We start from the raw sequence: 23,805 nt of genomic DNA on the forward strand, positions 1-23,805 counted from the left end.
AGGACAAAAGTTACCAGGGTCAAGAGAGTCAACGAGCTATCATTTCATTTACGTAAAGTTGAAACATTTTTATTCACCCGAAAACACAAAGCAGACTTATTAAATACTTGCACTTCTGTTATTTATAAATCGTCTGACGGTCCGTGATCGCATTCGTAAGGACACAGGATGCGCGAAAATTTAATCAAATGCTCAAAAGAAATCTGAATCTTTTCACCAAAAGTATTGAAATTGATGGCGATTTAGAAACCTATGTAAATAAAGATAATTATTAGAATACTGTATTTGAAGAAAGGAAGACTATTTTATGTTAATGTTATGTATGTATATGTCTCTGAATTTACCGACATCCCAATAGCAGTCGAACAATTGTGTCAACTGTACAGAGAAAAAAGGGAAAAGGAATTAATACGGGAAAGCAGCGAGGGATCATTTATTGTCACTGTGACAAGGTACAAAGGGGGGCAGAAATTAAAATCCTTGGCCGTACCATGACAACCGATTGAAATAAATCTTAATTTGACCTAATTGCAACAAATAGGTAATATATAAAGTTACGACCTAAAATTCTCATTCTACAACCTTGTTTGTTTTCCCTCGCATATCATGCTGTTCGATATCCATTTCGCCCATGCTGATTTACAACGTACAACGTTGTAAAGTTAACGATCAGTTGATTCGGAATGCCGTGGCCGATGATTTATGCGAATTTTACGACAAAATGTACGTAAATTACATGGAAAATTAAGTCAGTTAAGTGTTGCTGAACAACGAAACAATCTATAACCCTTGTAACCTTTTGCTAAACTGTCCAAAGATTGTCCGGAAGAAATCGCTATAAGGCTGAATATTTATTAGACTATGTATGTAGATGTTTATTATTAAATGATTTCTTCTTTAGAAGCATTATTTCAGGTCTCGCTTAAGTATTGCTACTCTTTTTTTTATAGAACATAATTAATTTCGACGTAAACAATATATCAATATATGGAGGAGACAGCAGGAGATTGATTTTCTGCGAATGTAAGTATTAAAAATTTTGGACTAACAGTGGTATGTTTTTGAGAAAAGTCGTTAAATATCATCAGAATAAAAACGGCTGCTCAGGATTTTTAGAAAACAATGATAAGAATAAACTGAATGATGAAATAATGATCCGACTTGCAAGTACTCGTATTCCTCTTACGAAATACCAAAATGCGCAGTTCTAAAAGTTTTCTCCAGCCACAATCTCAAATTACGTGGCGTGAAACGGTGTCAATGCTAAAGCTGTATAAATATATCCGTATATAAACATACAGACAGAGCGGTGGCTCGCGGTGTATAAACATGACAGTTATGTGGTGTCCAGTCCGCTGTCGGAGGGATACCGAAGGGATTAGGGCTAAATTCAGGGAAATGTATTATTCAAAGTACACCCCACCATTTAGTAAGGCCTATGTCCCGGAAAATCCTCTCACACAAATGTTAATTGGCAGATATTCAGATGATGTAGGTACTCGTCCAAACCACAGCACACGAAACGCTCTAGTTACTGAATAGTTCTAGGATCATTACAGGCGTTCAACAGTTTCAGGAAATCGTGCAAAGGGCGTGTTTTGTGTTGCAAATATGCTGATGCAAAAGGGAAATACTTTGGCTTGCGCACAGAAAAAACACGTTGGAACATCGTCAATAATCAAACATTACAAAGGCTAAATAATTTGGACGCTGTAAAGAAACGGAACCCCAATAAGGGAGATAAAAACTGATCAATATAGGAACTGTCTAAGGATGAAGCCAGCATCAGCACACGAGTGGTCGTGATGGAAATCGTTGGAGTAGGCCTACATCCAACAGTATGTATCATTCGCTTGGTACAGTTAAGTGTAAAAATATTCATGCAACTTACTCAAAAATATGTCTATATGCAATGGAGACATATTTTGAGTAGAACGAAACTATTTCCATCATCATCGAATCTTTTTCTACAAATGTTCGTTATCGCTGTGTTCATTATATCAAATACACTGTACATACATGGATAACAACCAAATGTGGTTAGCGCCTGGATCAATTAACTCAGCGGCTAAAACGCACTCGACGCGATAAACAGATAGGAATGATTGACGCGGAAAATTACGCCACTGGATTCGGGCCGATATTTGGCCTGGTTAGAAAATCAGTAACACGGATTCCGATATTTCCGATAGAACTGAAATGTGAGAATCCGATTGCAATAACATTTCCTGTTGATGGTTGCTGACACAGAATTTTCTGTTGAAATTGCTGAAGATAATTATTTAAAAGGAATGTACTAATAACAAGGTGCAACTTCGATGAAAACCAGACAGTTAAAATTCTTTAATGTGCCTTGAACTTGGTCATATAATCAAAGAAAGTCACTGCCAAAAGTTGTTAGTGTGATTTAAATATTGAGCAGTGTAAGAATTGAAAACATGGAACAAAATAAACGAACAGGTAATCAGAAAGCCCAGAATTTTTTGGAATATAATATATTTTGTTTGTTTATGTCTCGCACTTGTATTTAAATTGTGTGAGGTGTGCAATAAAGTGTATTGTACAACCTATAGCACAGGTCGTTGTAACAATCAAACTTAAATTCCAATAGCATTCCTATCTCAATCCATTTTAGTCACAACAACATCGAAAACACGATCACCCGTCTACGTGTCACCTTTGATCACGACATATACGAGCCATAAATCAAATATAACATGAAATATCAGTTTTTGCCAGGAATAATACTATCAACAATATTTAACTGATCATCGGTAGATCTTATGTCGTTACAATAGGATTCACCAACAGTCAGCTAACAGTGTGGATGATGGTACAGATTTCCTAATGTTTTTGCATAGTTGACATATTCGCGTTAGTACGTGTTGTGATCGCCTTGGAATCGCGAGAAAATGACTAATGAATGAGTTTTGAAAGCAAGGTTTAGGAGTCCTTACGTTTATTAATGTGAGAGGTCGGATATTTTTAGATAGAGAGGTGTGATGTGATATCGAACAATATAAAGACTGCGGGGATTATCAAAGAAAATGACGTTATACTAATTATCAAATGTGATTTGGTTACGTTAGAAAACAAAATAGTTTAAAAAGTACGTTTCAATACACAAAACACAATAAAAAACTATTCTTGTGCGAAGATCACATCTGAAACGTGAATGCATGACTAATGATACTTTCAAGAAGAAAGATGTATTGCCGGGGAGTCAACGACAACTATACATATTTACACATAAATATCACGGATTGTGACATATTTTAGGGAATCCTAAACAGGACAGGACAGAAAACAACAAACAACTCTTTTCTGGTGTGACTAGGCATCCCATAACGACTGCAAATATCTGTTATGATATAGAATAGAATAGAATAGAATAGATTTATTCGTAAGCACAAATGACATATGACTCAATGTTTCTATTATTGGAAGAAACAAAATATTTTGTGTAGAAACACTACAGATGTAAATAATTAGGAGAGATACAATCAGCAGAATCCCTAGAAGCAGGCGTTCTATTTGTCAAAAACAGGATCAACAACAACTGCAAATAATCACGATGCTCAGAATTGAGTTAAAGACTAAAGATACAGTAAATCATAGCCGCTTAAACACCTGCCAGTGTCAACTTCCGATTAATTCCATACACCGAGTAATTATTACTTCAGCAAAGTTATGACAATGAATATTGTCAAGTCTGACGCGGTATCGCTCCGGGGCAGGCTTTGTGTGAGTACGCGGTGGATGATACCAGACCGTGTATTCCTGAGTGAGAGTCTAAGTAGACTTACTAATGTAGATTTTAAAACCCTATTTAGACGATTTAAGAACTTGCAAGCAATATTCAATAAATTACTTAAATACTACAGAGTACAATCAATTCAGTCGATCGACCAAATACCGTAATGTAACGATAATCGCATTCAAGTTCTTGGACCGTCTTAATTGTTTCGCCAGTTTTTTTTAGTTGGTACGGATGTTTTCGTATGCATAGATTTTTTTGCGACATATGTTGATAATTGAGCAAATATATTAGACAGTCAGAAGATAATTTTCAGAGACAGATGTATTTTTTAATTGAGTACCTATCCAATTCCTTTAATTTTGGAAAATAAGCTACAAGTTTTGAAAAGTCATGATTTTTTTTTTCATATTTTTTATGTATCTACTTAAGTAGATTTACGTTATTTATAAAATTGAATATAACACCAATCAGAAGACAACTTACACTGGTTGAGCAAAGCCTACGGCTTTTCCGTACACAATAAGCCACTGAAATAGCATCCAGCACAGTGTACACTCGACTATCCGTCGGATCCGGCACTATACTCGAACTTGTTACTGGGAACAAAACATCTCGCCCTGTAGTGTTCTCAGCGAGAAGCTGGAAGCTTATGAAATCAAGCTGCTAGTTTATTTTGTGTATGAGTTGCGAGAAGTCTTTGCTAACTGTACAATATGTACAAAGTTAGAGGGAGAACTAGTTCCAAAGTATTATCTCAGTCAAAATGGCGTTACATAATATGTGCATTTTAAATCCTTTGAACAGTAGTATATTCCTCGTTATTATCACAGGAACTTTTGATTCACTGTATTATTTTGTTGACTTTACTTGTTACAATTTCTTTAAATAACTATATTTATTATAGTTGGTGTTAAAGCCGATCATTACCCAAAAGCTTACACAATGCAGTCACGATTATATCCCGAAATGGTAGGCAGGGGTTTATTCAAAACGCATTTTTCTTACTACTACCAGAGATATATATAACTTCGTATAAGATAAATAAAGTCTAAGAAAAAAACGTGCCTCGGATGTGGAGAAAAAGTCATTCTCGAATAGATGGCGCCATTATAATTTATACCTTTGGCCTATTGTCGGCTAGATGGCGTTGACGACACCGTTTGATATTCAACAATTTTAACACATATCAGTGAAAGAACATGGGTCAGTATGAAACAATAAAAAATAAAAATAATTTATCCGTAAACATATTTTGATTAATTTATACATTTTCAATTTTATTTTAAGTTTTAATCGTGTGTCGATAGATGGCAGTAAATGTACCGTGACTACAAAATTGACAATGACAGGACCCCTCTATACTATCTATTCTTTTTGCTACTACCATTTTTCTTATGAGTCTGACAAAGTAAATACTGAGATGCAAGACTAACGATAAGCAATACACTTACCCTGACTTTAAAAAATCCGATGAACTCTACAAAATGTCAGACAATAGTCTAACTTTAGCTCCTCTCCTTGAACGTTTAATCCGACATCTTCGTTGCGCAACGACAGATGTCAAGCAACCGCGGAAGCGACATTGGCCCGATGTTTACGTCGCACCAACAAACTATTTCTGATTCTAAAGAATCCGCTGAATGTCGACTAATTTGTTTGTGTTAGTATTAATCATTTTGGGGTTTTCCTGATTTTTCATAACATTTCGTCGAATAATGATTTCACATAATTTTATAGTTTTATTTCAATTCTGTTACCGCTTTCTTCTTTTATCCATTTATTTTGTCTGAGAACACATTAGTTTGGTAAAACCTATGCCGTAATAACAATGTGCTGTTGTACATCGTCTCGACCATACGCAAGTTTGATTATTTTCAAATTAAGTACATAAACTATTTTAAACAATTGTAAATATTTCCAATTGGTCCTAAAATGGAACACTGGGGTAACCCGAGCTATAATGAAGTTAATTTACTTGATACCTTCTTTCTATATTTATCTATTTTATCAATTCTTCTAGATTTCATCGATTACTTATCCTACCATTACCGTCTGCCATCGTTTAAACAACCATCGTTTAATATATATTTAGTACAGTGCTCCGGATGTATGCATATGCATTGCCGATGTAATTCTGGAATCTAGACCGACATTGCTATTTGAACAGAGTTAAAAGGTATACAGAGGTAGGGTCCTTTAAGACAAAACTGTAACTGCTTTATAAATCGATGTCGTATAAATACTAGTGAGTAGGACGAATACCACCACGACGGGGTCGCCTAGAGGTCCAGGGCGTTATCCGCGTAAGTTCGAATACGACTTCCGCCACTGGAACGCTTGGTCACTTTTTCTTTATTATATGACATCTATTTCAGTTTATAATTTTATAAAGAGAGATTTATCAATAAAGGCATGTTGCGTGTAAACACTAACAAATTGGGGTGCTATGAAAAAGTTTCTTCTCAATTTTACCTCTGCCTATCTTTTAACTCTGTAATTCGCACCGGATACCTTCTTGCAACGGCTCTTAAAGACTCAGATCTGTTTATTGGCCATTGGCTCGCTCAAAGGAATCCTAGCCATTAATCCTGCTTCAATGCTAACATCTTAATTGGCGTTTTTGTTTACGTTTCAACGGGAAGTAAGGCAAATGCGAATTTGACTTGGAGAATGCGCTGTTTTGACAGCTGTCAGCTGGACATCCTGAAATGTGATTTGATCCAGGGGTGGAAGGTTGGCCTAGGCTCTGGATACTACTGAGATTACAACTGGATGAGGTTAACTCAAAAAATAAGGCATATTCTTAATAGTAATATTAGTAATACATATTTCTGACATACAAATAACTTAATTTTAGCTGAAAATGCTCGACTCTCAAAGAAAAAAGTACCACCATCTACAAGATACGTCTGCGAACAGATATGAGACAGACACGTTTGTGCCTTATTCCCACTACAATGACATATTGATCCACCAGACGCACCTGCCAGATAGATCTGACGATCAAATTTACACGTATATCTTTACTATTTGGATGTGTTGCAGTTGCACTTGCTCAATCTCTCCTCGTCAGTCTGTCTGTCACCGTGGTTTTACTATAATTTCTCTCTGCCACTCAATATTTGAATATGAATATGTTTCCCCAGTTCTCGCGGCAAATGTCAGCAGATTCATCAATACGAGCTTGACAGCGTCGGCGCGCGTTCTAATTAATATATTTACTCCACTCAACGAAGACAAATTTTACTTTAACTGAATACACAGCAATAATTATAATGCATACATTTGCAATGAATGACAAATTGAAACAGTCCTAATCTCCTGTACGGATATGATGGTCGCACTTGATTACTTGACGACCTGTAATGAGATTGTGTGTCTTTTTCAATCGCGCAACTTTAAAAAGGGAATGACGTTATATCAAGTTTGTAAACCGTTCTAAATAAGTTATTAAGAGGCATGTTTGGTGTGACAGCGAAATTGTTTATGATTTCGTCGTATTGTATTCTATCTTCTGTCTCCAATAGTGTCCATAAAATATGGTCACATTTTACGGTGGGATTATATGTATGGGACATAATGTTTTTTTTCTCATATAAGGTATCCACTACAACGATAAAGACAAGTGGCAAAAGCACCATAATTCTTAAAATCACTCGGTAGAAGACCCAAAAAATAATATCATAGCAAGAATTTAGACAAATATATTGGGTCACTAAGTAACCTAAAATCCCCAATCAATCACCTCCAAGACACACCGTAACGCAAGAATTTAGACATATATAATTGGGTCAGCAACTAACCAAAAATCCACAACGTCAGCCACATCCAAGACACGCCAGTAACGAAAATCGACCTCGTTGTCTGGTCTACCAGCCGAATATAACCGGACGGCGGTGCGTCACCCCAGGGTATCCCGAGCTGCTGGCTCGCCGCCAAGCTTCTGATAACGCTAACACATGGCGAAATAAATTCACAGCGTACTCGGATCCTGGACTATCATTTAACGAAATTGTAGGTGTTACTTAATAAATTCATACTGGCGTTATATTCTACTAGATTGTAGGTGCTACTGTATAAATTCAGCTCTAGTTATCTGGTGCTTCTGGAGTATTCTATGTTTCTACAAATATTTATATGAATGGCCTTGGGGAAAATATGGTTGTCCAGTTTATGTTATTTGGAGAGCCGTCTAAATCAACTATGCTCAGACTTGGAAGTGACGAAGTGTTGGTCACTATAAGCTTCATATTTTCACAGGAATTTGACGTTTATGGTGACACTCCTCCACTCTGTCGCTGCAAACTCTGTGCAAAGTCTGATCTACTATAGGGATCACAAGACCCCTGTTTTTGGAGACGAAGTGCAAAGAAGAAGTTAGAAGAGCCTACAAAGGGCAATTTATGCTCAATATGAAATTTTTCGTACTTTGAATTTTTCATGCACCTATTACTACTTGTTCTCTGTTTGGCCCGAGGGTAGAGAATGCCTTCTGGCATTAAGTTCGCCTTTTGTACAATTTTTACTGTGCAATAAAGTTTAAATAAATAAATAAAGGGCACACACAAAAGATAGGGAATCTTAGAAACGTAAAGCAGGCCACTGACGAGCCTTCCAAATGGATGCCGTTACCATGGATTCATCCAAATGGACGGCATCCTAATATTAAACATTGTAAGTTTTTGACATGCACGGACCGATTTTGGATTGCAGCCATGCTATTTGGACTGTTGGAGGGCTCGTCAGTGGCCACCTTAAGTGTAAGTATGATATGTGTAAGATAGCTTGGTTCGCTTAACTATGACCTGTGACATTCTATGTATACTCTATATTTCGCAAATAAATGACTTATGACTTGACGTAAGTGATGACTGATGCGTGTGGCGTTGTAAGTGTCGATGGATTAGATGATGTCTACGTCTATTGACGCAAAGGAATGACGAGCGAGAGACACATTCGATGAAATCTCGCTCTTGGCAATGTTTCTGCATTTATGACAACACTATTTTTAATGGACTTCAAAATGGAGGCGGTTCTTCTAGACCTTTGTTTTTGCTCTTTTTCTGTATTGTGTTTCTCGATTTTTGGAAAATGTGTGCTGGACCAATTTGAAAAATACTTATATTTGTTTGAAAAGGTGTACCTACTAAACTTGTCGCATGTTCATCCGGAGAATTAGGAACTCTAATGTTTATAAGCTCACCCATAGTGATTTCGATATTTTCAAATCAATGCATGATTTTCTTTTTGAAATCGACCTTTGGTGAAATTGAACTGCCGATGAAGATCACTAAATGACGGTGTACTACTTTGTGGAGTCTGATTAATTGTTAAGTTATTAATTATTTATATTTATTATTATTATTTATTATTCAGAGCCCACTGTGTCCCACTGCTGGGCAAAGGCCTCCCCCCTCTTTCTCCACTCGTCTCTATTTAGTGCAATATCTGGCCAGCCTCTCAAGGAGTCCAAGTTATCCCGCCATCGCCGACGAGGCCTGCCGGCTCCCCGGTTAGACTCGTGGGGCTCTCACTCTGTGGTTAACTTGGCCCACAAGTTACCATCAAATGTTCAATTACTATAATTAGTTTTAATTCCGGATATTTATCTAAATATTACCATTCCATATAATACGATTTCCATACACACATAACCGTCCTGATTCACAATACATAAGCGAGGCCGAAAGCGAAACGTCAAGAGTTGATAAATGGTGAAACCGATATCGAAATGATATATTCATCGAGTAATTCCCGCGGGAGACTTGTATTGTGGAATACTGATACTTTCTCTGTACTTGTATCACATATGTACCTATCTAGTCAAGTGTAAAAGTATGTGCATGCAACTTACTCTAAAATATTATGTTATTAAGTCTCTGACAGGACACAAGCGGGGAAGAGGAAAACCCAGACGCAGCTTCTTGGAGCAAGTAAAAGAAAAAGTGGGGGTCGTGTCGTACCAAAAAGTCAAAGAGCTGGCGCAGGATAGGGAAAGCTGGAAGATACTCCACGGACAAGAGAATAACTCTTAAGTTAATGATGATAATGAAGTCTCTAACATAAGAGCTATGGGACATATTTTTGAGTATGATGAGTGCATCCATATTTTGACACTTCGACTGTACTTACAGTATCAATAGATGAAACTACACTTCAAAAGTATCTTCACTGTAAAAGTACATGACCCCCAATAGTTACCTAACAGATTGCAGAAGTCATCGAACTAAATGTATATCTACTATACTTTGATACAAATTAAAACTAACATCTATATACTCGTATTTTAAATGTGTGTGGGAAATAACCTCTATATGTATGAAGAAAGCGACAAACTCTACTTAATACCTACTCTCGCCTTCGTCGTTTGCATACCCATTTCAACTTCAATCCCTTTACAAAATGAGCTACTAATGTAATGTAGAAAATGTAATGTCATCACTTACAATTTATATCCTATCAAAATTGTACCTTATAACTTCAACATAAAGCTCAAATTCCAATCAACAAGCATTCACGCATAACAACTAAATTCAACGCCTTATATCTTTCCATTAGGGTTGACATTTGCACACCCTACTAATCCTTACTCTTATTGAATAGTGAACTCTATGCTTAAGTTTTAAGGTTGAAAATTGCATAAAGTTTTTAATGAGTACAATATACCCAACTAATCCGCACTTCATCCAATGAATTATAAACTCTACTTCTTTAGAGTTAAAGTAGAGATTTGTATAAGTACTGTAATGAGTACAATATACGATGTTATGGTTAGCGTATGGACAATACGTGCTCGACAATAGACAATCGCAGTCTGTATTGTATACAGGTTGTGATGTAGGTACCTACATATAATAATAATAATAAGGGCAGGGCAGCTTGTGGCGAGCTGTTGGGGAGTAACGACCCCACGGACCCGAGTGCTCCCGAGAGTCGGTCAGGGTCTTCGTCTCCGGCGTGTCTTCGTCGGTCGGAGTGGACCCCAAGGGGACCCGCAGGACTCTCAGCTCTGGCTTGCCTTCATTGGCCGTCCAGAGAGGAGTCGTTAGAGCTATATGCTCCAGGGGTGGAAGTGAAAGATGCATAAGACGCGAGTTGGCACAGTTGGCTATTAACAGCCACTGGGTAGAAAGCGGCGCACACCTCTCGACACCCCTGAGCCGCTCACACCGATGTTGCTCCTGGTCGTCTTTACGACGGCAGTTTCAGGGGCCCATCTAGTCAGCGGCGAGTCACCGCCTGCCTCGATGACGGTGTTAACATTGTTATGGCAGGTGTCCGGACCTCTTTTACAATAGCCCAGTCTCATAGTCCACCCAAACTTCAATCCATAGACCGGTATACTGTTCTCTTTTTCTACAATAGTCCCAATGCCTGCTGAGACCGGTTCACGGGTGTCTATTCTTGCACCTGTGAACGGGTTCCAGCAGGCGTTCTACATGACATAAAAGCTCTCCAAGGGGCCTCTACGTGTTGGATCTGTGTCCCCACGCAAGCCTATCAAAAAACCGGGATTATAGGCCCGTGATATCCAAGGAGATACAAATAATAATAATGATGGACTCAGACCGAGCTGGACGCCCTGGATCGGAGGGTCCGATCACTGCTCACCACACATCGCATGCTACACCCACGCTCGTCGGTTATGAGATTGTACATCCCACGGAAGTGTGGAGGTCGAGGCTTCCTAAACGCCAAGGATCTCCACAACCGCGAGGTGTACAATCTCAGGAATTATTTCCTTAACAACGAGTGTGGGATGCATCGTGATGTGGTGGCAGTAGACAGGAACCTCACGCCGCTCTCCTTGGCAAACGAGAACTGGCGCAAACCTGTGGTACTAAGTACTGCGGATCGCAAGGCGGCATGGGAGAGTAAGGTGCTACACGGGCGGTTCTACAAGGCCCTCACGGGACCCGATGTGGACCTGCTCGCGTCGGTGAACTGGTTACGATTCGGGGACCTCTTCGGAGAAACCGAGGGTTTTGCCTGTGCAATTGCGGACGAAGTGATGATGACGAACAACTATCGGAAATATATCCTGAAGGACGGTACGGTCGACATTTGTCGGGCATGCCGCCGTCCCGGAGAATCACTCAGGCATATCATTTCCGGTTGTTCTCATCTTGCTAACGGTGAGTACTTGCACATACATAATCTCGTAGCCAGGATTATTCACCAGCAACTTGCTCTTCTATACGGCCTTGTGGACCGCGAAGTACCGTACTACAAGTACTTACCTGCGCCTGTTCTCGAGAATGGTCGTGCCACGCTCTATTGGGATCGATCTATCATCACTGACAGGACTATTGTAGCCAATAAGCCTGACATCGTGATAATAGATCGATCGCAACGTCGGGCCGTGCTCGTTGACATCACCATCCCCCATGATGAGAATCTCGTGAAAGCCGAGAAGGACAAGTCCAGTAAGTACCTAGACTTGGCTCACGAGATAACCGCTATGTGGGATGTTGATTCGACGATCATTGTCCCGATAGTCGTTTCAGTGAACGGTCTAATAGCGAAGAGTCTCGACCGACATCTTGAGAGACTCTCGCTAGGTGGTTGGATCAAGGGTCAGATGCAGAAGGCGGTGATCTTGGACACGGCGCGGATAGTCCGCCGGTTCCTCTCTCTGCGGCCCTGACCACCGGCAGCTTGGGCCCTGCCCCGCTGCTGGCGGCACCCTAGGTTAGGTTTTTTATAATGTGTTTATACTTATTTTTTGTTGTTTTTTTATGTGTTTTTGTATTTTACTTTTATATTCATGTTATAAATGACCTAGCCTAAGAAGAAAAATAAATAAATAATAATAATGATGAGACCTACATATAGGGTGATGTATTAATTTATCCTTTAAGGTTTATTACTTTTATTAGACACTAGTTTCATCTGCATAGGATGATGGTTTCCCTGCTAAATTCTGAGGATTCAAACAACATACATATCTCCATTAAAAATTTCACCTCAAAATCGGTTCATCGGTTTAAGTGATGAGGTAACAGGCAGACAGAGTTACATCTGCAGTTATAATATATATTAAGATTATTAATTTAAATAGCGAATATTTAAGTTTGCTTTAGATACATATATATATAGGGTCGCCTAAATCGCAAAGCATATATAATATACATATATGAATCACCATAGTTTAATAAGCGCCAATAAGTATGATCGTCTTAGGCCCACTTGCACCATCCCTCTAACCCGCGGTTAAGCGGTTAAACCGATAACCCAGTGTCAAATTGTACTCGTAACTATGGTAGCTCCGGGTTTAACCGGTTAACCGCGGGTTAGTGAAATGGTGCAAGTGCCACTTAGACATTTTCAATGCAACTTAGGTAGCTAATATCAAAAAATTTGAAAAATTTCATACTCTGCCTCAACATTCAATATCAAAGGGGCCAATTAAACTATACGCTTGAAGTATTTCAAAAATAATTAGAAACCGGTGACATTGCCGCCCCTCGCCCTCATTATAACAAGTCAAGTTGTCCGACCTCATCTTTACTTGACTTGAATTGTCTAAAATCTAAAGTTTTCCATTAAAACTTCAATCCGCCAAGGCGAGGTTCATAAAAGTCACCCACACAGACCACAGATTGAACTAGACACCGTAGCATCCTTTGATTTATTCCTTTACGAGTAGATATTGAAATACGCCTCTACGCCTCGGCTAGTCTGTGGCCATGAGTAGGCCCATTAATAATAAAAAGCGGCCAAGTGCGAGTCGGACTCGCCCATGAAGGATTCCATAGCAGCAAGTAACATAATAAAATTGCGGTTTACGATTTATGACGATTAAAGAAAAAACTACTTTCTAGATCTCGTTCAAACCAATTTTCGGTGGAAGTTTGCATGCATAAAAATCTTAATGCGGTTCACAAAATACATCTACTTACCAAGTTTCAACAGTATAGTTCTTATAGTTTCGGAAAAAAGTGGCTGTGACATACACGGACAGACAGACAGACGGACAGACATGACGAATCCATAAGGGTCCCGTTTTTTGCCATTTGGCTACGGAACCCTAATAAACGGCCCGCCTTAACGCGGTTTTTGTCTATCGACCCCGCAACTCTCATGTCACACGGTTTTCTTCAAAATACCCATTGAAACCGCACACCGCCTAAATACGAGTAAGAGCACTTGCTGTGTCTACTCCAACATACGGTCCGTGCCCCCTCACCCCCCCCCCCCCCCTCTAGACAAATCTCGTTACCGTTCGCTTCTCCACTAATGGAGCGCAAAGCACCTGTATTAGGGATGAAGGGGTTTTGGGGCGAGTTTGATGAATAAATCGACACTTTAGGAAAACCTTGGAAATGTCACACATCTGGTACTGAGTGTAGGAAAAAGTTGCGGGCGTAATTTAGCGTTATATTTTGTCATAACTCACCTACATAGTTAGATATCATACACGTAGCATATTAAAATGAGTTGTTCAGAATCCATACTAATCCATACTAATATTATAAATTCGAAAGTGTGTCTGTCTGTCTGTTACCTCTTCACGCTTAAACCGCTGAGCGGATTTAGTTGAAATTTGGCATAGAGATGTTTGAATCAGGGGAAAGGACATATAGTTTTAATCGAATTTAATGATTGCTATTACATTTTATCCAGGCGCTATACTTTAGCTGATGTTACTGATTCCACGCAGACGATTTCGCGGCCAAATGCTAGTATATTATAAATGGCCTCCTAGCGTAGTTGGCAGTGACCCTGTCTATGAAGCAGGAGGTCCAGAGTTCAAATCCTGGAAAGGGCTTTTATTTGTGTTCATCCAACACAGATATTTGTGCCTGAGTAACGGATGTTTTCTAAATGCAGAAAGAGACTAATCTTGATTTGGTTTTATGATCACGCTTACTTAATATATTTGTGTTCAAGATTTAAAACTTATATTATTTAAAACTTATATGAAAAATCTTGTATCAATATTGAGATAAATATCTATAAAATACTAAAACAGGCGCTAAAAGGATCGACATTTGAAATAACAAATACATAATGTAAATAAAGAGATCAAGCAGAGTAGAAAAACAACATATTCTTACTCTCTAGAAAACATAGTGTCATTTCAATATCTACATGCAGAAGGCCGCATATTCTGTATTATCATTCAAATTAACCGTCCTATTCCATCCACAGTATTTAATACCTTTCTGTAGTACTTTTATTGTAGGCCGTTTTAGTGCTTCTTATCATTGTAAATAAAGCTGTTTAATATTATGAAAGTAGCCTGTGAAGTCATCTTAATTTTCCCATCAAAGAGTAAATTTACTAAAAAAACGAACGCATAACCAATTTGCAAAAATTACACAAAAGATAATTTTAGATCTTCATCTATACCAGGGGTCTCCAAGCCCCGGCCAGCGATGCGTTCCAATCCGGCCCGCCGACACGAGTGCCCACTGTCCGGCCCGCGGGAGCCAGGCTCCAGGGGTCCAGCATTCATTGAGAGTGGAAGAGCAACCAGACACCCTCCCCCGGCGCAAAAACCGACGGTGGCCCGCGCGAAAGTTTCTGAGGCGCAATATGGCCCTCAGGTAAAAAAATTTGGAGACCCTTGATCTATACCTAGGTCAAAGTATATTATTCTATCAAACCTTATTTCAACTCAAACAAAATCACTAAAATCACGATATTATTTTATAAACTTATAGAAATGCAACCGCAATGCGTACGGGTTCGCTTCACGACGGCCACTGAATTCTGAAATACCATCACACTGAAACTTTACTAAAAACCGGTATAAAAAGAACCCTCGCCACAAAGAAATGTACGGAATTCGAGACTCAACTTACATGGATCAAGGTATTAGAGTGATACCCAATGGAAATTGGATTTTAAAACTAAAGAGATAAAGTTGTCTATCGAACGATGCGTTAAGATTAGATAAATTAAAGAAATAATCGATTTCAAATAAAAATAAACTGTTTCAAGTAAACAATACTGTTGAAATTCGTTTGTTTACATACAAACTAGCATCGCATTTAATCTCATGTAATCAAAACTAAACCCAATTTAAAGTATCATAAAGTTGATTTTCGATTGTCGATAATTGAGATAAGTCTTTCTCGTGTCTGCTTCAGTAGGAATTAAGTTTGGTCTAAAATAGCTGAAATAAAAAAGCAAGATGGCGTGTGTTGGTTTTGGACGTGTTTCTAACTAACGTCAAACGAATTGATATAATATCGAAGGTGAACATCAAAGCATATTTCTGGTATTTCGATATCTGGAATATAAATAGTGGGTCGTCAAAGCAAGTCAATAATATGAAAATCGAAAAGAATTCAAGGTTTTTTCTCTCTGCCTATGTTCCACTGAGAAGCGACTCTTGCTAAACCATAGAATCTCCTTCTTAGAACCTTGGTTAAACAAAGAATTTCATATTGACTTACTTTAACAATCACATTAGTTTTAAGACAGTGTTTTCCAATAAAAAAATAACTTGGCATAAAACCTATTTAAGTAACAACATTAAGTTTTATTCGTAATTTTCTTTGTGCATTTTTTCATTCTTATGAAAATACAGATTAAAAGTCGTTACAGACCAAGGATACATTTTTCTACCGAAAACCACAGCATCTTAAACTTTGATAACAGCGCCACCTATCGCCAATATCTTGTACTTACTGGTTGTTGTGCGCGGTGAGACGGTTGGGGTCGCTCGCGTTCCTATGTTTGCCGCGGCGGGGCGGGTCGCGCTCGCGACAGCTCTCTGCGCGGTTCACGCCGCGGCCGCCAGATGACGCTGCGCGCCAACTGAAGAGATAAGAATAAAATTAGTAAGTGTTATATATGTAGATTGTAGACAGATAAGTATACAGCCTTCACTCGAGCTATGAGAGGAAGGGGGTTAGCAACTGTCGGTTTTTATAGATGGCGCTAGTATAGGTTTAACCTGTTTCTAGTTTTGTTCTTGAGTATGAGATTTGGCTTAAAGGGCACCCTGGGCCTGACCACAAAATTCCAAAGAAAAAACAAAAAAATTGTCAAAACTTCAGGGATTGACAGGAAACCCCATGCTGGCGCAATTTCTAAAATACTTAGACTGGCCAACCGCCAACCCCATCTGTGGCTACAATATGTTGCACCTACGAACCGCGCCATCTATGAGTGAGTAGCATAACGAAAAAATCCGCAAAATAACCCTACAGTTAGCTACAATAGATGGTGTTTAGTTCACGGCAAATACGGGAACATGTAAATCATTGTCTTAGGATGGTATTCCACCTATCCAATTTCTTTGTTCAATGTGTATTGTGTCTCACATTTTCCTTAATGTGAGAATGAGACGCAATGACATTGGACAAAGAAATTGGACAGGTGGAATACCGCCCTAACTTCTTGACTTCTTGACGTATTGACTACGTGAAATGGCTCCTCTACACGATGGGCCAACGCCGGCCACTCCAAGGGACGCGTCTATGCGTTAGAGGGAGCAAGTGATATTGCTATCTCATTCTACCGCATGGCGGCGTCCCTTGGAGTGGCTGGCGTTGGCCCAACGTGTAGAAGAGCCAAAAGGGACTGGTCACATCGTTCGTTATCAATAATTTCAACAAATAACGAATGTCCGACCGTCAAATTCCGTAGTTAAGCGAATGAAATCTACCTTTTAACAGCGTGTAGTTGTAAAAATAGCCGTAAAACTACACTGTTTACAAACAATAGCTTTGTGCTATCGTTTAGATATAGGCGTTTAGTCACCGTTGTATATGTACTCGCAACAACACATACTATTCTTGAACCTTATTGCAAGGAGATAAGGTATACCATTGGTCAATTGACTGGTGTTAGCCCACGCCAACGTAGCCATAGAAAGGGCATTTAGGTTTAGTCACTAACTACGCAATATAGAACTTTACCACAAACATCGAAAATCTAAGTGTTGTTATTTAACTCTGTAACTTAACGTGAGAATTCTGTATGTTTTAATACTCATATGAATAATGTCATCATCATCATCATCATCTCAGCCATAAGACGTCAACTGCTGAACATAGGCCTCCCCCTTGAATGAATAATGTACCAATAAAAAACTTTTCAGGAACAAATACCTAGGTAATGTTGCCTTCAGTTTATAAATAAAAACAATCTTGTCGTTTTGATGTTCGCGGTATTCTCCTGAGGCCCTACCGCGAACATTAAAATCGAAATTGCAGATAACGAATTTCAACCTTTGTTTGTAACGAGTTCCCTCGAAGCAAAGAGAATTTAGACTAGAGGAATATTCGACAAGAAAAGATGGCAGCAAATGTACTGACTACATTATTTACATTGACAATATTCCTCTATTTCAAATTCTCTTTGCTCGAAGTAAGTTGGGATGTGAGCATAACATGTAATGGCGCGGCCTCATACTCGACGAGTGGTATGGGAAGTATGCAGGGTAGTATGGCGGCCGATAACAAGTAGCGCGGCCACACACTGGTGTCCCTCTGTTTCCCATAAAGTTTTAAGTCATAATGTATTGTTTGTCATATTATCGTTAGTCATAAAACTGAAACCGTAAACTTTTCAGGATTTTTGTAAGGTTATCCTATAGATAGGTTAGGTTAGGTTTGTTTTATGGCAATCCTGAAGAGTGACGCGTTCCTGAACCAAATAAATTATGACTAACGAAAACTATTTGGGAAACAATAGAAACCCCGGCCACACTACGTCTCTGCCTACTTCTCGCGCTACTTCCCATACCACTCGTGTGCGTGGCCGCGGAGTTAAGACGAGGACTTTTAGGAAGACGAGGTAATAGTAACCATCGTCCACAGTGTTGCTGATAGTGCTTACTTGGTGTCCTTAGGCGGGTCCTTGCTGGCATCAGTGGCTTCCGTCTCGGGCTCGGGCGCAGTCGGCTCTTCCGAGGAGCCCTCTCGTTTCGATTCTCCTGCGTAAGAAACGTTACGTTAGAATATGACATAGGTGTTGGGTTGACATCGGGTTTTAGACAAATAATACCTAATAACAGACCATACTCTTTATACAATTAACAATTAGGTATAATCCTCTTTTTTATATCCAAGATACTAAAATGATAGTAGGTACAGTCAACTGTAGAAATATAGGTGTAGCCAACTCATTCAAAAATATGTCCCATAGTTCTTAATTCGCTGACATAAGGGCTATGGGAGTGGGCATATTTTTGAGATGATTTGTGCACCCATATTTTTACAGTTGACTATACCTACCTAGATTTCTACAGTTAGACAAATCTGTCGTTTCAGTTAATAACTTGTTATCGTATCAATACAATAGTAAAATTATCATATTACATAGGTAATCAATGTCACAAAGAGTATGGGCTGTTATTGGTAACCAGTGTAGTTAAGTTACAAATAAATTAAAAATAATAATACTATGAAATTCCTCAGCGCCATCTTGTAAAAGTAAATCAAACGCTACTTACCTTACTTAGGCAAGCTACTAATCTATAAACTAGAGAATTGATATTTCCTCGCGACCTAGTCCAGTGGCCCTCCTGTACAACTCATTAATACAAGGAAATAGAGCACATGTACCTAAAAGTAAATATAAAACAAACCTACATGTTGTCACCACGGAAAGAGTTCAATGTCAAGCTGATAACAACCGCACGGATAACGTGGGATAGTGCGAAATAATTATAATTTACATAAACTGACCACACGAGGAACGATAACAAAATACCAAAAAACAAGAAATAAAAACATTATATTCTGTTGCCAACTTTGTTGATGACAAAACATAACAACCATCTATACCGCTGGCAGTACCTACCATGCACATGTAACGCCTCTCTTAATGTCTCAAGTGCAATAATTAACTGAAGAATCCAGAGAATTTAGGAGAAAAGACAAATTTAACCACCATCAGTTCATAGAATCACTACTGACTGTAAACTTATAAATGTATTGAATAAAAACGAATAAGGAAATATAGAAGACACTAAACAAAGTACAAATGTACTTAACGTTTTTAGTCACAAGCAAAGAACCATCCTGTTACAATCTAGTTTTATTAACCGCTAAACATCGTTTGTTACTCAAATGAGTCATACAGACGTCAATCTTATTGAAAAGGAAACAACAGAATGACATAATTACACAAAAACAATAGAACAAATGGAAATTGTCAATTTATACAATGATTTCAAGAAGCGAAAGAAGGTTGTTGAATAATATAGTCTTCTTCTTCAACCTAGCATTTTCCCGGCCTAGCGCCAGGGTCCGCTTTCCTGCTCAGTTGTTATTGTATAATATATCTGGAATAATAAGGAATCCATAATACAAATGATAATTTGTAATAAACAGTAGGTATAAATACCAATAGCTTTATTCCATCCTGATCCAAATTCTTAATTCCATTTAAAGAATATTAACCCGAGAATAAAAGTTAGTGCTTGTTAATCGAAACTAAGTGAAATCCAATATTTTTATAATCAAATTTCCAATTCAAAGTTGAAGAAGAGATAGGCAACAATTAAAAATGTTCTCAAGTGCCCGTAGGTTGAGGCGGCTGGTGGATCAGGCGGGCTGCACGCTTGTTTGTCACCGTCATGGTGGTAAGTATGGTTTACTAACGAATGGGCCAAAATCGTTTCCCAAAGTATCACATCCCAAACTATGTTTCCCAAATTATCATTTCCCAAAAAAATGTTTGGCAAAACAACTTATCGCAAATTTTCAGTTAGCAATAGTCTTTTTTGGCAAGTTCTTGTTTAGCAAATAATTACTTGGACAAGTTTCATTTTACCAAATATTATTTAGTCAAATGTATCATTAAGCATAACTTTCATGTCCCAAAATATTGCATGGCATACAATTTACATACCAATAAAGTGGATGCTGCAGAATTTTATTTGTCTAGTATTTAACTGATCATTACATATACATAGTAAAATGTAACGTCAAAAAAAAACATTCTTACTGCCAAAAATATGTAGTAAATGATCACTAAAATTAAAACTCCATTTTAATGTAAAATGACAACCAAATTTGTTACATCTTGCTATTCTATTAAAACAAATAACACCAAAGTAATCATTGTAACCCAAAAATAGTAAATAACCACCAATATTCAAACCACATTTTAGTTTAAAATGTCATGCAATTCTTTTACATCTCGTTATTCTATTAAATTAATTAATCCACTTCGATGACCTTTTTTTAGTACATAGAATTTCGTTTCTGTAAGGACCGCAGTTCTAACCTAACCTAACCCACTTTTCTGATAGCGGTTCCGTTTTGTGAGGATCGCAGTTCAAACCTAACCCAACCCACCCAAATTACGTAGAATTTAACGTACCTATTATAACATAACAAAAAGTACTTTAAATAGAGATGCCTATTTGTCAAATTTGCGAAGTGACAATTTTGACCAAACATCTTTTTGGAATATAATATTAGACAATAAAAAACGTTTGCTAAATAAGTTTTTGTCCTAATAACATTTGACAAAGTAAAATCATGCCAAATGATAATTTGACCAAATAAATTATATGCGAAGTGTAACTTTGCTAAAGGTTCCTTTGGGAAATGAAACTATTGCGATAAGTTTGTTGGGAAGTGAAATTTGGCGAAATGTATTTGGCCGAAACGAAAGTACACCGGTAAGTATATATAAAAAAAAAAAACCTATGGAAAGTCACTCAGTTTTAACAAAGTTGTTTTACCTAACTCCTCTACTGTAATAAGAATAAATTGTAATCTTACGTCAGTCAAATTGCAAATCCATGCGAGATATAATCTCAAAGAATCTGGTTTTAAAAACAACATTAACATAATTCCAAAACGGTGCTTTAATACAAAAACTTACAGCAAATACTCATCATCGTAATAAGTCATCTAGTATTTAGGATGAAAAACGTCACAAGTTACTTTAGACACTGGAGCCATAAGCCGGTATTCGAAGTGCAATAGTGTTATAAATTAGCGATGATCTCATCCTATTCTGTACGGAGCAGAGCGTCGACGCGTTTGTGTCCCATCATAATAGAAGCAATAGAACTGAGGGAAACGCTCGGCATTCCGACGTGGCTTGAATAATTACCAGACAATTACAGGAAAAATTACTATATGTAAAGACAAATTAAGTCATTAATTATTTATATTACGACATGTGATCGTATAGTAATCAAAGATCGGGAATTAAATCAATATATGTAAATACTATGACAAAAAGTTTTAAGACCTAACAATGTAAAACAAAACAGACAAGTATTTAATAATGATAAAATGGGTTTTGTCTACTTTCTAAATGCTACTGTTATGACAGACAGGCTAATCAACGTTAGTTCCGTTTATTTTAGCAGTAAATAAATAAGTTAGTCCAACGAATGACTTTATCAATAGCATTTTCAATGTTAACCAAATGATTCACTCAGGATGTGTCCGTAAACTCAACGCATATGTTTTACGCTGATTATATATTTTTAATTGATATTTTTATAGAATATAACCTTGATAAAAATATCTAAAAATGTCTGTTTGCCGTTTAGGATATACATTCATATCTACTTATTTAGTACTGTAGCGCGACGAACCGAAGTAGATCTTGGTGGCCTGCGGCACCAAAGACCGCCCTGCTTCTATGTCCAAAACTGTTTCTGTCCAATCGACAACACCGAGTTCGATAAGGTAAACCCCTTAACCCCTTAAAAGTTTTTCCGAATTGATCAGTATGTTGTTGCTGTCGTAAAACACGAAAGCAACACCCGGTTGCGCCGTGGTTCAAACAACAAAACCATTAAAGACATTACATCCACCGTTAAGCGAGAGAAAGGCCATGAGCAAAGCAAAACAATCATTACAACCCACACATGTCATAATATCCTGATCAAACAGCGGCACAGGAAGGTTTACACAACGGGCATATAGTAAACATAACTGGGAGCCAAGTACTGGTATTTGTGCAAATCCACTTAGATTTCGAAACAGCGTGGATGACAGTAAACAGAACTCAGAAGAGATACAATGACAAAATTATTTCATTAGTTATTTCTTATTTACTAAGTACGCAATATGATATCATGAGGAGCAAAATACGACCACGAATCATGACATACCTCCTCATGATTTTAAATAAATTCGTAGATTATAATCGCAAACGGAACTCAGTAATGACACAGGTTTATTATTGCAGAATAATAAACTTTTTTAAATTTATATTGTATTTAAATTTGTACAGATAACACAAACTCTTAAACATGCAAATAGAAATTTACAAAACACCGATCGTGTATACATAAAACAATACATGTTTACAATTGGTCGGAATGTAAACACTGTTTAAACGGCCTACATTCAATAGGAATTCTCCTTATCGAAAACAGGGCATGAACTGGGAGCTAACTGTAGAAACTTACAAAAATAAACAACGGGTATAGTAAATTTCTTTGCAGATGTAGTCGAAATATAAATCAATGTCCATCAGTATCTGACTGTAGGACATTAGGACAGAATAATAAGCATCGAGCATCGCAGTTCTTAAAGGACAGTCAGCTGCAAAGATAGTTGATCATTGACCAACTATCTAGCAGGGGGCAACCATTTAGGTGACAGTACACGAAGACTAGTTTCTACAGTGAATTTCATTTCATTAATTCGCTCATTAGTCCTCGCTTAAGCATAACCCTAGTTAAGCTTCATTAGCAGCGTACTCAACCATACAATTTCATTGTAAGAAAAGTCAAATATTGTTCATTAATAATTAATAATCAGATAATCACTGTGATCATCGTAAGCGAAAAGGACAAGACGATGCAAATGAAATCAGACAAATTATAATGAAGTCATAATTCAAAATCAGAGCAAAATCAGTGAACCTATATCACCAACACGGTTAGGATGATTGATTCCAGCATTAATGGCCCATAAAGTGATTTGTAGTGTACTGACACGAGAAACAAACGAGATATAAACCTTAAATACATTGCAAAAGCAACTTTGCTCGCTCTTTTCAAAATTAATTTTAAACTAGAAAATTAAATTTTGGAGAAGATAAAAATAGAGCATTTCAGTAAAAATAAAGAAACAAGAGCCAAACACAACCAAATGTCT

General features: G+C 37.7%; 1 protein-coding gene across 1 annotated transcript in view; it reads right to left on the reverse strand.

Annotated features, from left to right (window-relative positions):
• LOC134675738 (uncharacterized) overlaps positions 1-23,805 on the reverse strand; it is a 272,173-nt gene that overhangs the window by 48,957 nt on the left and 199,411 nt on the right. The window contains exons 19-20 of the mRNA XM_063534048.1: positions 18,560-18,656; positions 16,403-16,531 (exon numbers count right to left, since the gene is read on the reverse strand). Of these exons, the coding sequence (XP_063390118.1) occupies positions 16,403-16,531; positions 18,560-18,656 (226 nt within the window). The remainder of the gene's footprint in view (positions 1-16,402; positions 16,532-18,559; positions 18,657-23,805) is intronic.

This window comes from Cydia fagiglandana, chromosome 23 (genome assembly GCF_963556715.1).
Source record: "Cydia fagiglandana chromosome 23, ilCydFagi1.1, whole genome shotgun sequence".
NCBI classification, from domain to species: domain Eukaryota; kingdom Metazoa; phylum Arthropoda; class Insecta; order Lepidoptera; family Tortricidae; genus Cydia; species Cydia fagiglandana.